General features: G+C 34.3%; 2 protein-coding genes across 15 annotated transcripts in view; one reads left to right on the top strand and one right to left on the bottom strand.

Annotated features, from left to right (window-relative positions):
- Positions 1-7,916, bottom strand: part of LOC145306912 (uncharacterized) — a 68,430-nt gene extending 60,514 nt beyond the window's left edge. Inside the window, exons 1-4 of the mRNA XM_080149252.1 lie at positions 7,795-7,916; positions 2,915-2,990; positions 1,894-1,924; positions 880-948 (exon numbers count right to left, since the gene is read on the bottom strand). Of these exons, the coding sequence (XP_080005378.1) occupies positions 880-948; positions 1,894-1,924; positions 2,915-2,990; positions 7,795-7,858 (240 nt within the window). The 5' untranslated portion in view covers positions 7,859-7,916. The remainder of the gene's footprint in view (positions 1-879; positions 949-1,893; positions 1,925-2,914; positions 2,991-7,794) is intronic.
- LOC145306864 (uncharacterized) overlaps positions 1-13,713 on the top strand; it is a 282,216-nt gene that overhangs the window by 68,369 nt on the left and 200,134 nt on the right. The gene's annotated exons all lie outside the window — the stretch shown is intronic.

The raw sequence follows: 13,713 nt of genomic DNA, 5'->3' as shown, positions 1-13,713 counted from the left end.
ATATAAGAATTAATATCATAAAATTAATGGTTATTATTTTTGTAACATCGAGGTTGCGTGATTTCAATTTAATGAAAAATATGAAATTTATAAAAAACTTTAAATTGGCACGAATCATATTAAATAGCATCAGAAATTGACAATTTTAGAATAAAATGATCAATAATATAAAGGAAAATATTCGTATGTCAAAACTTAGCAGTTAAATGGTCTATTTATTGAAAAATTAATGTTTTAAAATTTCTTTATAAAATCATACCATTTTACACTTAATTTCAAGAATTAAAGATAAATTCTTACCACATATGATGTCAAACTAAGCAGGAAGGCTTATTTGAGATATTCCACACATCAGAGCACATGTATATTAAAGCAATACATTATTTTTATTCACTTAGCTCCTCACGTGGGACTAATCAAAGGAAAAGTGCGCGTTTCTTTTGTCCGTTTACAAGCCACGCGCCGCGCGGAGATAGTTAGGAATGCCGCGTAACACACTCATTCTCTAGGAAATTTGGTGTAAGGAAACAGGGATTAATGGGTTCGAACTTGCCAGGGAATACAAGAAAAACATACCGAAACAGAAGGGAAAGAGAAGATAAAGAGAAGGGAAAAAGAAGTGTAAGAGAACGAAAAGAGAAGGGAAAGAAAAGGGAAGGTTAATGGATAGAAAAAGGTAAGAGAGGGGAAAGAGAAAAGAAAGAGAAGGGAAAGAAAAGGGAAAGAGAAGGAAAAGGAAAAGAGAAGGAAAAGAGAAGGAAAAGAGAAGGGAAAGAGAAGGAAAAGAGAAGGGAAAAAGAAGTGAAAGAGAATGGAAAAAGAAAGAAAAGAGAAGGGAAAGAGAAGGGAAAGATAATAGAAAGAGAAGGGTAAACTTACCTTTCTAACATGGTGGCTTCGTTTGGGATGTTTATGGTACATTTCATCACAAGTGGCGCAGAATAACTGTTCACAAAACAAATATCGTTTTTAGGAGCGAAGCTTTCCTATAACTTCAATTTGCCTGTCCGTCCCTCAATCTGCCAGTTTGTAACACTAGGGGGGATGATGTTTTCTCAGCTGCTATTCAAGAGAAACAGCTGATTTTTTTTGTGAAAATTACGGAACAAGTAAATTATTTTCTAGTATTTTATTGGTATAGGAAATCTTTAAAAACAAGGATGACAACATCCATAAAAGAGAATCTCTAAGATCAGAAAAAGGGACAAAATGTCAGAACTTAAAAAAACTAAATTGTACATAAAATTGTTGCAAATTTCGTATATTCAGGAAAAAATAATAGTTATTTCTCGCATCGTATTATAAACAGCTTTCCGCGGATATAGAATGTACAATTATAAGATTAAAACAAGTTTCTAAAGCCCGGAGGTGTCGAAATGATTGTATATTTTTATATTCGTAGAAAGTTGGATATAATCGTATGGATGAGAACCGGTTCCTATCCACCGAATAATTAATCAAATTAATACGAGAAAAAGACATGCTATTTATTTTAGGATTTGATTTTAGAGATGTTTCACATTTAATACTCTACTTTGTTGTCCTAAGAATCATTATTCCTAAAAATCAGATGAATCATACAAAATGCTGTTGTTAAAAAAGTTAAAAATCATCATTTTTTAAATGGATGTATGTACTTTTTGTTAACGATTATAGAGTTGCTATGCTTTTTAAATTGTACCTGACTGTTGTAGGAATCAACATGCAAAGTTTGATTTTAATAGGACAATTCTAACATGTCCAAATTAACGAAAAGACAGACTGATCCTAATTATAACAAGCTTCTTGAATACCATCTGAGAGAGAAAAACTCTTTTTGTTACGGACAGACATACAGACGGACAATATTAATTATAGATTAGCGTTGCAACTAACAATATTTATAATTTCCTGCAAATCACACGCGGTACACATCAGTATCGTCCTTGTTAATGAGGTTAAATTATATTACACTAGTACCCAAAGTTTTATTCATTCGAATCCGGTGGATAGGAACCGGTTCTAATCCATACGAAAAAACTATGTCTAGCATCGTATTATATCCAGTTTTCTACGAATATAAAATGTACAATCATAAGATTAAAACTGGTTTAATCTTAGAATTGTACATTCTATATCCGCGGAAAGCTGTTTATAATACGATGCGAGAAATAACTATCATTATTCGTTGGTTTATCAACTTTGAGGACGTTTAATAAAATTTTGATTAGTTGGTTTATTAAGATGAGCGTTTAAATGTTTAAACCATTAAATGTAATATACAAAAGGGGTAATTATGTGTATCATCATTGGGGATGTACACCAATTTATCTAACATTGTCTTATCCCTTTAGATCCCTGGAAATCTAGTGAATTTAAAAATATATGAGAATAGTTGTTTGTCGTATTATAAACAACTCTCCGCTGAAAATAAAATTTAAAATTAAGATTAAAACTAGTTTTGTTTACTTCGAAGGCCGAGGCCCTGGTCCAATTAAACAGGTGTTTATACGATGGTTTACATGATTTTTCAGTATGGCTAAAAACCGGTTCTAATCCAGCGAATGTTAATTAGTTTCGAAGACATACTGGAATTATAATTCTCATAAAAGTAACATGTTCTGTGTCTGTCTGTCTGTACCGAAGGATCTCTATAAACCGATATAGATCTTCTTTACAGTGTAGCCTATAGGCTTCTGGGAAGGTTTAAAACTATTTTAGGGGAGGGTACCACCACCCTCCCAGGAGAAATCAAACACAGGAAAAGAAGACCCCCCTCAAAAAAATAATACTTAAATTGAAAGTGTTGACACCCCCCCGGGCCCCCCCCCCCTCCCTCACTTAAAGTGCCTCTCGAGACCTCTTGGACATCTCAATATATCTATCTATCTATCTATCTATCTATCTATCTATTTATTTAATATTTAACCCCTGCCTAGGTGAGCTGCAGAGATTACAGAGGTTGTTGATGGTACTGGAGGATTCTCCCCCCGTTGGCAGGGGTACATACCCTGAACATAGTCTATATATACATAATTGATGTTTGGAGAACTCGAGCTTTCCTATAGCACAGTGCGTTCGAAGATGCTTTGACTTTTGTGTCAGAACCTAAATTGGAACATAGTGCATTTCGTAACCCTTGGTTAGGTAACTAAATTTTACTTTTCAATAAAATCTAAAATGCAGCCGTTTTTGAGAAAATTAGATTTGAAAATTTTAGTTCAATTTTCATCCCCTAGGAGTTACCGCATAATCATGACAAGAAAAGAAAAGATTATTTATTTACAATTTCGAATAAGTTTGCTTTTATCAAGTCTTTCATAAATCCTCTCTATATATTATTTATTTAAGGCTGAATTTCCGTGACCTCAGCAAAGCAAATGGCCGTGAATCAACTCACTTCAGGAGTGGTTTTAATGAAGAACTTTATAAAAGCAAACTTTTAAATAATTTATTTAAATAAATAATCTTTGCTTTTCTTGTTATGATTATGCGGTAACTCCTAGGGGATGAAAATTGAACTTTAAGTTTTCAAATCTAATTTTCTCAAAAACCGCTGCATTTTAGATTTTATTGAAAAGTGAAATTAAGTTACCTAACCTAGGGTAATGAAATGCACTATGTCCCAATTTAGGTTCTGTCACAAAAGTCAAAGCACCTTCGAAAGAACTGTGATAGACGTGTATTTCCTATATAAATCTGACCTGGATCTTGAAGCAATAAAGCAAGCAAATGTTTAAAATTAAAAGCTTTGGTGTTATAAAAGTAGTCGCAAATATAGACCGTGGTGCATTATTTGCCAAATGTACCACTTTTCTGCACTACCTCTCCGATTTTGTTAATACTCTATATTTTGGTCCGTTGGGTCATTCAAGGATGCTGGATGGCCAAAAAAAAGTTTCAGAGTCCCTGGATGTCTAGATATCTAGCTATCTATGAAGGTAGGTAACAAAAATGTAAAAAACACCCATTTTTTCACAATTTTAAAAATTAATTTTTTCATCAATCTTACATCCAATCTATACATTTTATACACCAAAATGATCGTTTATTCATGTAAAAAGCGCACATAATGCTATTTTGGCCAAAACTCTAATTTTACAGGGTGTCCAACAAAAAGTGTATTTTGGATATCTAGCGTAATACCCAAAATACCTGTCCGAAAAAAATCATTTTTTTTGGCTTAAATCCTGTGTTTTATCTGTGTGCATATGTGGTATATAACGGTTCGGACCACCCGGGACTATAAGGTTGTCAAATTTCACTTTGGGACACCCTGTAAATGTGATTTTTGCGTCTGTAGAGCTAAAACTTGGTCCAAATTGGCTATTTTTTTCAAATTACTCTAATATGAGTCTTAGTATGTTTGGCCATAGTGTTTTCTGACTAGATCAATATTTTCATATTTTTTGGACACCCTGTATTTTCAAAAAAAGAGAAAAAATTTTTTTGTTTTTTTTTAAATTTTTTTTCTATTTTTAAGTTACTTAAAACTGTCATATAGATACAGATTTTGACTAATAACAATAATATTTGCCTATTTTACAATTTTTTACACTTTTGGGACACCCTGTGCATGTTTTTGAAAAATGATGGTTTTTGCCCATTTTTGGGGGGAAGGAGTCGTTTTAGGGCCATAGACTATTTCTTCATTTTTGTAGAACTTTTCAAGACACATCATTTGTTATTTATGCAAAAACCGCAAAAACCGAACCGTTTTGCCATTATTCACCGCTAAAGGCGGAATTTTTTTACGTTTTTGCCGTTCCGGAGGTTGTAATGGGCATTTGTGGTAAGAAGACGTTGATTTATCAAGATAACTGTGAAATACTTTTATTTAGGCATTTTAATTTACTAAATTTCATGTGAAGTAAATTTTTTTGTATATCCAACCGATTTTTGTCAAAAGGAATTTCAAATGCACATGATTTATGTTTCTTTAATCACTTATGTTATAGCAATTATTTATGTTATATTCACTTAATTTTCTTGTTTTAACAATTGAAATCCATCTTGACGAAAAACGGTTAGCTGCACAAAAAATTTTACTTAATATGAAATTTAGTAAATTAAATTACCTAAATAAAAGTATTTAAAAGGGATTTTGATAAATCAATGTTTTCTTACCACAAATGCCCATTACAACCTCCGGAACGGCAAAAACGTAAAAAAATTCCGCCTTTAGCGGTGAATAACGGCAAAACGGTTCGGTTTTTGCGGTTTTTGCATAAATAACAAATGATGTGTCTTGAAAAGTTCTACAAAAATGAAGAAATAGTCTATGGCCCTAAAACGACTCCTTCCCCCCAAAAATGGGCAAAAACCATCATTTTTCAAAAACATGCACAGGGTGTCCCAAAAGTGTAAAAAATTGTAAAATAGGCAAATATTATTGTTATTAGTCAAAATCTGTATCTATATGACAGTTTTAAGTAACTTAAAAATAGAAAAAAAATTTAAAAAAAAACAAAAAAAATTTTTCTCTTTTTTTGAAAATACAGGGTGTCCAAAAAATATGAAAATATTGATCTGGTCAGAAAACACTATGGCCAAACATACTAAGACTCATATTAGAGTAATTTGAAAAAAATAGCCAATTTGGACCAAGTTTTAGCTCTACAGACGCAAAAATCACATTTACAGGGTGTCCCAAAGTGAAATTTGACAACCTTATAGTCCCGGGTGGTCCGAACCGTTATATACCACATATGCACACAGATAAAACACAGGATTTAAGCCAAAAAAAATGATTTTTTTCGGACAGGTATTTTGGGTATTACGCTAGATATCCAAAATACACTTTTTGTTGGACACCCTGTAAAATTAGAGTTTTGGCCAAAATAGCATTATGTGCGCTTTTTACATGAATAAACGATCATTTTGGTGTATAAAATGTATAGATTGGATGTAAGATTGATGAAAAAATTAATTTTTAAAATTGTGAAAAAATGGGTGTTTTTTACATTTTTGTTACCTACCTTCATAGATAGCTAGATATCTAGACATCCAGGGACTCTGAAACTTTTTTTTGGCCATCCAGCATCCTTGAATGACCCAACGGACCAAAATATAGAGTATTAACAAAATCGGAGAGGTAGTGCAGAAAAGTGGTACATTTGGCAAATAATGCACCAGGTATTAAATAGTTACTTGATTAGAGTAAAATAATAGGAGGGAATGGGTACATACCCAGAAAATATTCCATATGTAGTAGCCAGGGATCTAGAGGGATAAGACAATGGCCGATAAATTGATGTATATCCCCAATGATGGAACACAAAATACAAAAATTAATTTTGATTGTTTTTTTAAAGTTAAGAGTCCAAACGCTTCTACCACTAATTTTACTCTACGGGAGGGGTTCTTTTATTTAACAACATAGGAGATGTACATCAATTTATCGGCAATTGTCTTATCCCTTTAGATCCCTGAAACAAAAGTGTTCGTCTGCTTGCAATAACAAAGGATAACAAATAACAAATCTATTGTTATCAGGGATCTAAGGGGATAAGACATGGCCGATAAATTGATGTACTTACATCCCCAAGGATGATTCTCAAAATTACCCCTTATGTAGATTAAAACTAGTGGTTGAAATGTTTGAACACTCAACTTAATGATCCATCCCACCAAAGTCCCCAAAGTTGATAAGCCAACGTATTAGAAAACGTTTTTATAAAACTTTGGGGACTAGTGAAATAAACAGACCATTGTCTTATCTCTCACTGGTAAAAGAATGGGTTGAATAACTGTATGACTATCACCCCTAGAAAGACCCTGTGCCGACTTTCAATTGGATCTTTGAAAATCAACCAATAGCATCGGGAATATTAACCCAGGCAAATCGCTGCAAAAGTCCAGGAAGCAAATTGCTAGCGGGAGAAAAAGGTCCCCAACAGGAAGTTGTTTGGTGATACATCTTTATTTATAAATTTACTATTACTTGGATGTTGCACCATATTTTCGCCTGCTAATAAAATAATACATCCACCCCTTTTTTTAACCCAAACCCCTCCCTTCGACTGGAGAAAAACACTAACCAATAAATGAGGACTAAAGTAGCATCAAAATTCTACACTTTAATTCGGATTGATCTGTACGTCCGTACATTAGGACTTCCAAAAAAGATCGTGCAATTAAAGGGTTGGTTGTATGTTTAACCCGCGGCTTTAGCAGTGGGGAGGTGTTGGGATAGAATCTAGTTCACATCACATCATACCAGAGACGTTAAAAATGGTACAGTTTGAATGTCTGTTATGAGGCAATATTAGTTAGAATAGGGGGAATGCCTTGGACCATAAAGAGACACAACTCTTTACCATGCACAGTTAGGACTTCTAGACAATGGTCGAGCAATCAAAGGGATGGCTATCTGTTAGATAACCTAATATCCTTGGGTATTCTCTAGATGATCACTTGAAATCGAAGGAGAATCCCATCCCTTCGAGATAAAGAGTTTTGTAAGTTTTAGAGGGCTGGGTATTGGTCCCCAAAATAACGACGTAAAAAAATGGATGCTCTTAATCACTGCGTTATTATTACCAGCGCTTTCCTTTAAAGTGCCCGTTGAGCAATGAACCCCCACCCTCTAAGTTTTGAAAATAAGGGGGGGGGGGGGGTTCTTTGCCTAACCTGAGCGCGGGATGTCTAACAACTAGGCTACCCAGTGCCTAATATAACCTTACCTAATCTATCCTAAAGTAATAAACAAACAAACAAAAAAGTCCCTCATCCCGCCCTTTTCAATTCATTTAAAAACAAGCGGGGGAGGAGGGGGGGGGGTTATTGCACCACAGGCTTTTTGGGGGAGTTTACCTTTTCTTGCTTTTGGGGGTCCAATCTCTTCATATTCTGGCTCTGGTGGGGGTGACGTATCCATCCTTGTTTTTCTTACAATTTTATCTAATTTTTACCAAGCATTGTTCAGTCTGAAATACGATGCTATACATGATTTTTCAGTATGACTGAGAACCATTTTTTTCCAGCAGATATAACTCGGGTTTTAAGACATACTAATATACATATAACTACCTATCCCCCTTTTCTTTTTTTCTTCTAGGGGCGATTTCTCATATGAGGGTGCTTGTGAAAGTACCCTTCCCGAAAACTTCCCAGACCTATTGAAAGCTACCCTGTACAGGAGAACCATATCAGTAGTAGTGGTGAGCGAGATCCTTTAGTACAGACAGACAGACAAAAAGTCATCCTGTTACTTTATTATACGGATAAACAAGGATGACAACATCCATAAGTAATATAAAATAAATAACGGCAAAACTGGTGAAGTCCTCCTTAGTTTTTCAGACAGACTGACGTACCTAAAGATGTATAGAGAAGACCCTCATTGATATGAAAAATCTTCACCCGTCAAAAATAAGCCGTCTATCTTTAATAGCAGACAAGATAATGAAATTTTTCTCACATTATCTAAATGGCCGTAAGGGCTTTACCGATAGATTGACGGATCAAGTAAATTATTTATTGACTAGCGGCTACGCCCCTTGCGGAGATTCGAATTGATAACCCAATTTGATAAATAATTTTAAAAATTGGGGTGGGGGGGGCGCCTCACTCATTTTCAATTTAAGTTAATAAAATTAAAATTAAACAAGTAACAGAAAACAATTTGCTAGCAGACGAAAAGGTTTTTGGAAAAGGGGGAGGTAGTTATCTGATTATACATCTATACTACAGATTTTTTTTGTTTAATAACAGGTTTAGACGTCCACCTGACTTTATGACTTTATGAAATGACGATTTCACCAAGGCTTACACGCGGCTGCCGAGTCCCCTTGGATGCTCTATAATAATAAAACATTGTGGGAAAAAATCAGCTTTCTATCTCTAGTAGTAACCAAATAAATTACATTTCCCCCTTAAGACAGACAGACAGACGGACATGCTTCGCTACTAAACATATTAGCTTTAAATAAAAAAATTATAGAGTAGCTTCGCTACTAAAAAGATGACAACATCCATAAAAGCGAAGCTATGTAACGGAAGGACAAACGAACATTAACACTTGTAAAGTGTCAGAACTGAATAAGCAGAATAAAATTGTTTAAGTCAAAACAAAATTGTAAAAAAATATGCAAAACTAATTAAATACAGAATAGGTACTGTGTATATTAAGTTTATACTTTGTACGTTGTAATAGGAATCAGTATTTCAACAAGGATGACAACATCCATAAAAGTGAAGCTATGTAACGGTTGGACATACCAACATTACCAATTGTAAAGTGTCAGAACTGAATAAGCAGAATAAAATTGTTTAAGTCAAAACAAAATTGTAAAAAAAATATGCAAAACTAATTAAATACAGAATAGGTACTGCATGTGTATATTAAGTTTATACTTTGTACGATGTTGTCCTAGGATTCAGTATTTCAAAAATGAGATGAATATGATAATACTTGCAACGATTACAGAGTTACTTGGCTTTCTAAAATGTACATAACTATTACAGGAATCACCATGCTAAAATCAATAGGACAATCCTAACATGCCTTAATTAACATTATGAGCTATCCGCAGACAAACGTACGGATAGACCCTAACCATAGAAAAGCTTTGTTTTTACAGAGAGAGAGAGTGGTAAATGGACAGTTTATTACACTGGTCCCCAAAGTTTTATAATAATTTTTTTTTTAATTCGTTGGCTCAACAACTTTGATTGGTTTATTAAATTTAGTGTTCACACATTTCAAACACTAAAATTACGCCACAAAGGGGGTAATTTTATTTATCATCATTGGAATCTACATTTATTTATCGGCCATTGTCTTATCCTTTTAGATCCCTGTTGATTTTAAGTTTTAACAATTTAAAAATGCCGGAAAAATGATTTTCCCTACATAAATTTGATGTCCTGCGTAAGAATAGATGCTCCTAGGACATATCAGCTGTCTATCTAAGATAGCAGCCGTGTAAATCAAATGATTACCGACTACATAAATATTATTCAGATGCACACGGACATTGGAAGTGAGAATCCTTTGACCAATCTTAAATTGGTAAGCTTCGCGCACAGCTGATTGTATTCTATGGTACATTACAAGCTGACCCGCAATTCTCGTGGAACCTATGCACTTTGACGTCCATCCATCTAAAATGCTTCAGACGGCCATACCGACGGTCATTTGCAATTATAGAGAAGCTTCGCTGAAAATAATTCACTTTGTAACACGTTCACATATGTTAAGCCACTAATTTTCTTATAGGTTATAGGTAAAATAGGCTAAATCCTGCAGACTGAATAAAATCAAAATCACACCTATGACACCAGTAGGGTCAGCTGTGACTGAACTGTGCTCTGTTAATAATTCCTATTCTTAGAACTCAACCCAGCGGCTTTCTTTGAGATGTAAGACTATTTTTTCTGCTTTTAGGTTGTATGCTGGGAGGGGGGAAAGTTTTTATGAAAATAAATTAGGGTTATCTATATATCTATCTATAGTACAAAGTAGAATAATGTTTGTCCGTCCGTCCGTCCCTTAAGATCTCGGTAACCACTGAACCCATTGGATTCTACTCTTCAGGGAATATACCTACTGGTCCTATGGTGGTTTTAGGCTATTTTCTTGGGGAGGTGGGACACACACAACCCTCTCAAAAACATATAAATCCCCCTCCCCCAATTTTTTTCTCACGAATTTTCGAAAATTTGCGACCCATTCGTATTTTTTCGGCTGGGTAGGAAATAGAAGCTGTAATTTACTAATTATACCTCTTGGGGCAAAGCTACATGTATACTTTTATCTATCTTTCTATTTAACTAACTATATAACTATCCATCTATCTATTTAACTAGCTATATAACTATCCATCTATCTATTTATCTATCTATCTATCAACATATCTATAGTATAGTTGTATATACAGATAACTACCTCCCTTCCTTTTTCAATGGAATTATTCGTCTGCTACCAAATTATTTTCTGCTTCTTGGCTGTGTTAAAACACACCACACCATTGGTTGATCTTCAATAACCCAATTGAAAGACGGCACAAGGACAGTGCTATGGGAGATACAGTTATTATTATTTAACACTTTCCCACTCTAGTGTTTTACTCTGATTATCTATCTATCCATCTATCTGTCTATCTATATATTTATATATCTATCTATCTATCTATCTGTCTATCTATCTATTTATATATCTATCTATCTATCTATCTATTTTTTTTAGGGGGGGGGGTTTTCTTATAGAGAAGATTTCTCTTTCGAGGGTAAAACTACCCTACCCCCAAATAGTTGCAGACCTTCTCTAGACCTATAAGAAGCTTCATTGTAGAGGAGAACCATATATAAGCAGCGGTTAGCGAGATTTTAAGACACACATTCTGTTATTTTTACATGTGTTGTTGAAAATTTTCCCTTAAAACATTCCCTAAGTCAAGCAAACAAGGATGACAACATCTATAAAACTAAAAGCAAAGCTTAACTAATCATACAAACGGACAAACGGACATTAACAATTCAAAGCACTTTAATAAAAGAATAACAATCCGAAAATATTTAATATCAAAGTGTATTAAAATCATCCATGTCACGTCATAAAAATGAGGGAGATTAAAGGAGAAGTGGGAAAGAAAACAGGAGTTGGATAATCCCTCATTTTTATGACGTCACATGGCTGATTTTTGAGACACTTTGTAAAGTTACCGATAATATAGATTATAGGCCTAATCATCATAGATATCTCCATTTAAAATAATATTATTTCTGGTAATGAATTGCTACATGTTCCAAATTATACCATATTGCAACCAAAATCATCATGCAAAGTTTGAATTCGATAGGACGATTAAAGCATCCATCAATTAATAATCTGAGCTATCCGTCATGGACGTACAGACTGACCCTAACGTGTATGTAGAAAGCTTCGCTTTTTATAAAAGAAAGCACTTCTGTAATACTATGAGAAAGCAGAGATCTAAAGGGATAAGACAATGGCCGACAAATTGATACACATCTCCCAATGATGGTACACAGAATTACCCCCTGTGTAGATAATGTTTGAACACTAAAATTAATGAACCAACCAATCAAAATTCATTGAAAGTCCCCATAGTTGCTAAGCCAACGAATAAGAAAATTTTATTATATAACTTTGGGGACTATTGTAATAAACAGCCCATGTCCCCTCTCTCCCTGTAATAGAAAGGAGGGGTGGACCTTCACAAACGCATAAATTGTTCTAAATTTGCATAACATCATTATAATAAAGTAAATAACATGATGCCTATCTGTTTGCACCAAAGGATCTCGCTTATCTTAATCTATGGAAGTCTGACTGCTTTTAAGCAGCTTTTTAGCTGCTTTTCTGTTTACAACTTTCAAACTTTCAGAAACCTTTTTTTTAAAGGTTTAAAATTTGACTATATATAAATGTATATAATATTCATTTAATTCATTTATTATTGTAGTCAAGAACATCCAATTTTTTTTGGGGGGGGGTAAAGGGGTAAGAACATCCCCCCCCCCCCATAAATTTGGAGGTGAAAATTTTGAAGTTTGAATTTCAAACCCCCCTTTTAAAAAAGCTTGGACGTCCTTACCTATATGATATAAGGATTACCCCCCCCCCCCAAATGAAAAGCTTGGACGCCCTTGAATTCAGGGGAAGTGATAGAACAGAGAGGAAAGGCAAATATAAATTATTTATCGCATCGTATTTTAGACAGCTTTCCGCGGATATATAAATAAAATATTGTAAGATTAAAGCCAGTTTTGTTAGCCCCGAGATGCCGAAATAATGTTATGTCGTTTATTTTGATTTACGTGGAAAATTGTCTATAATACGATGATATACATGATTTTTCAGTATGGTTGAGATAACCGGTTCTTATCCAGCGGATATTAACCGGTTTCGAAGCCATGCTGGAAAAAAAGGACACACAGCTACAAACTTGGATCCCGTTCGTCTGTCCGACTAAATTTGATAAAAGTAGGAAGGGAGACATTAAGAACTGTAAATTTCACTGGTACCCAATTCTCATGCATTGGCTAAAACTTTGGGTACTTTTAATTGTACTAGCGGCTGCCCCTAGCCTCTAGGGGCTTTGCCCCAAGAGGTAATTTAAAAATAAGAAATAAAGTACTATTGGTGCTGCCAGTAGTTTTATGTGAACTAACTTTCCATAAACAAAAAAATGGGGGGGGATTTTTTTGCTTTTTGGGGGGTTTGGGGTGTCCCACCTCCCGAGAAAATAGCTTAAAACCACCACAGAGCCAATATAGGTATATACACTGAAGAGTAGAATCCGATCGGTTCAGTGGTTACTGAGATCTTAAGGGACGGACGGACAGACAGACAGACATCTACTTTATATTATCTAGCATATCCAAACTTTTCCTCGAATTATTTTATTACACAGGAAGGAAGGGGTTTATTTTGTTTACTATCATTGGGATGTGGATTAATTTATCGACCATTGTCTTATTCCTTAAGATCCCTAAGTATAGGTAGAATTTTGAGATAGACATAAAAACTATTTTTTTGTTTCGCCATCGAAAGACGATATTTAGAATGGATCTAAAGGGATAAACAATGGCCGATACATCTCTAATAATTATACACAAAATTACGCGCCTTCTAATGAACCTAGTATTAGTGTCTAACTTTTTATCTTTGTGACGTAACAAAAATCGAAGGATGAGAGGGGAGGTGGGAAAGGTAACCCCTAAAAAAGAGATGGATTTTTGTTACGTCACAAAGATAAAAAGTTA

Source organism: Acartia tonsa, chromosome 15, assembly GCF_053477335.1.
Source record: "Acartia tonsa isolate MP-2025a chromosome 15, ASM5347733v1, whole genome shotgun sequence".
Lineage (NCBI taxonomy): Eukaryota > Metazoa > Arthropoda > Copepoda > Calanoida > Acartiidae > Acartia > Acartia tonsa.
The sequence above is the reverse complement of the archived record's forward strand: the minus strand, read 5'-3'. Positions and strand labels throughout refer to the sequence as shown.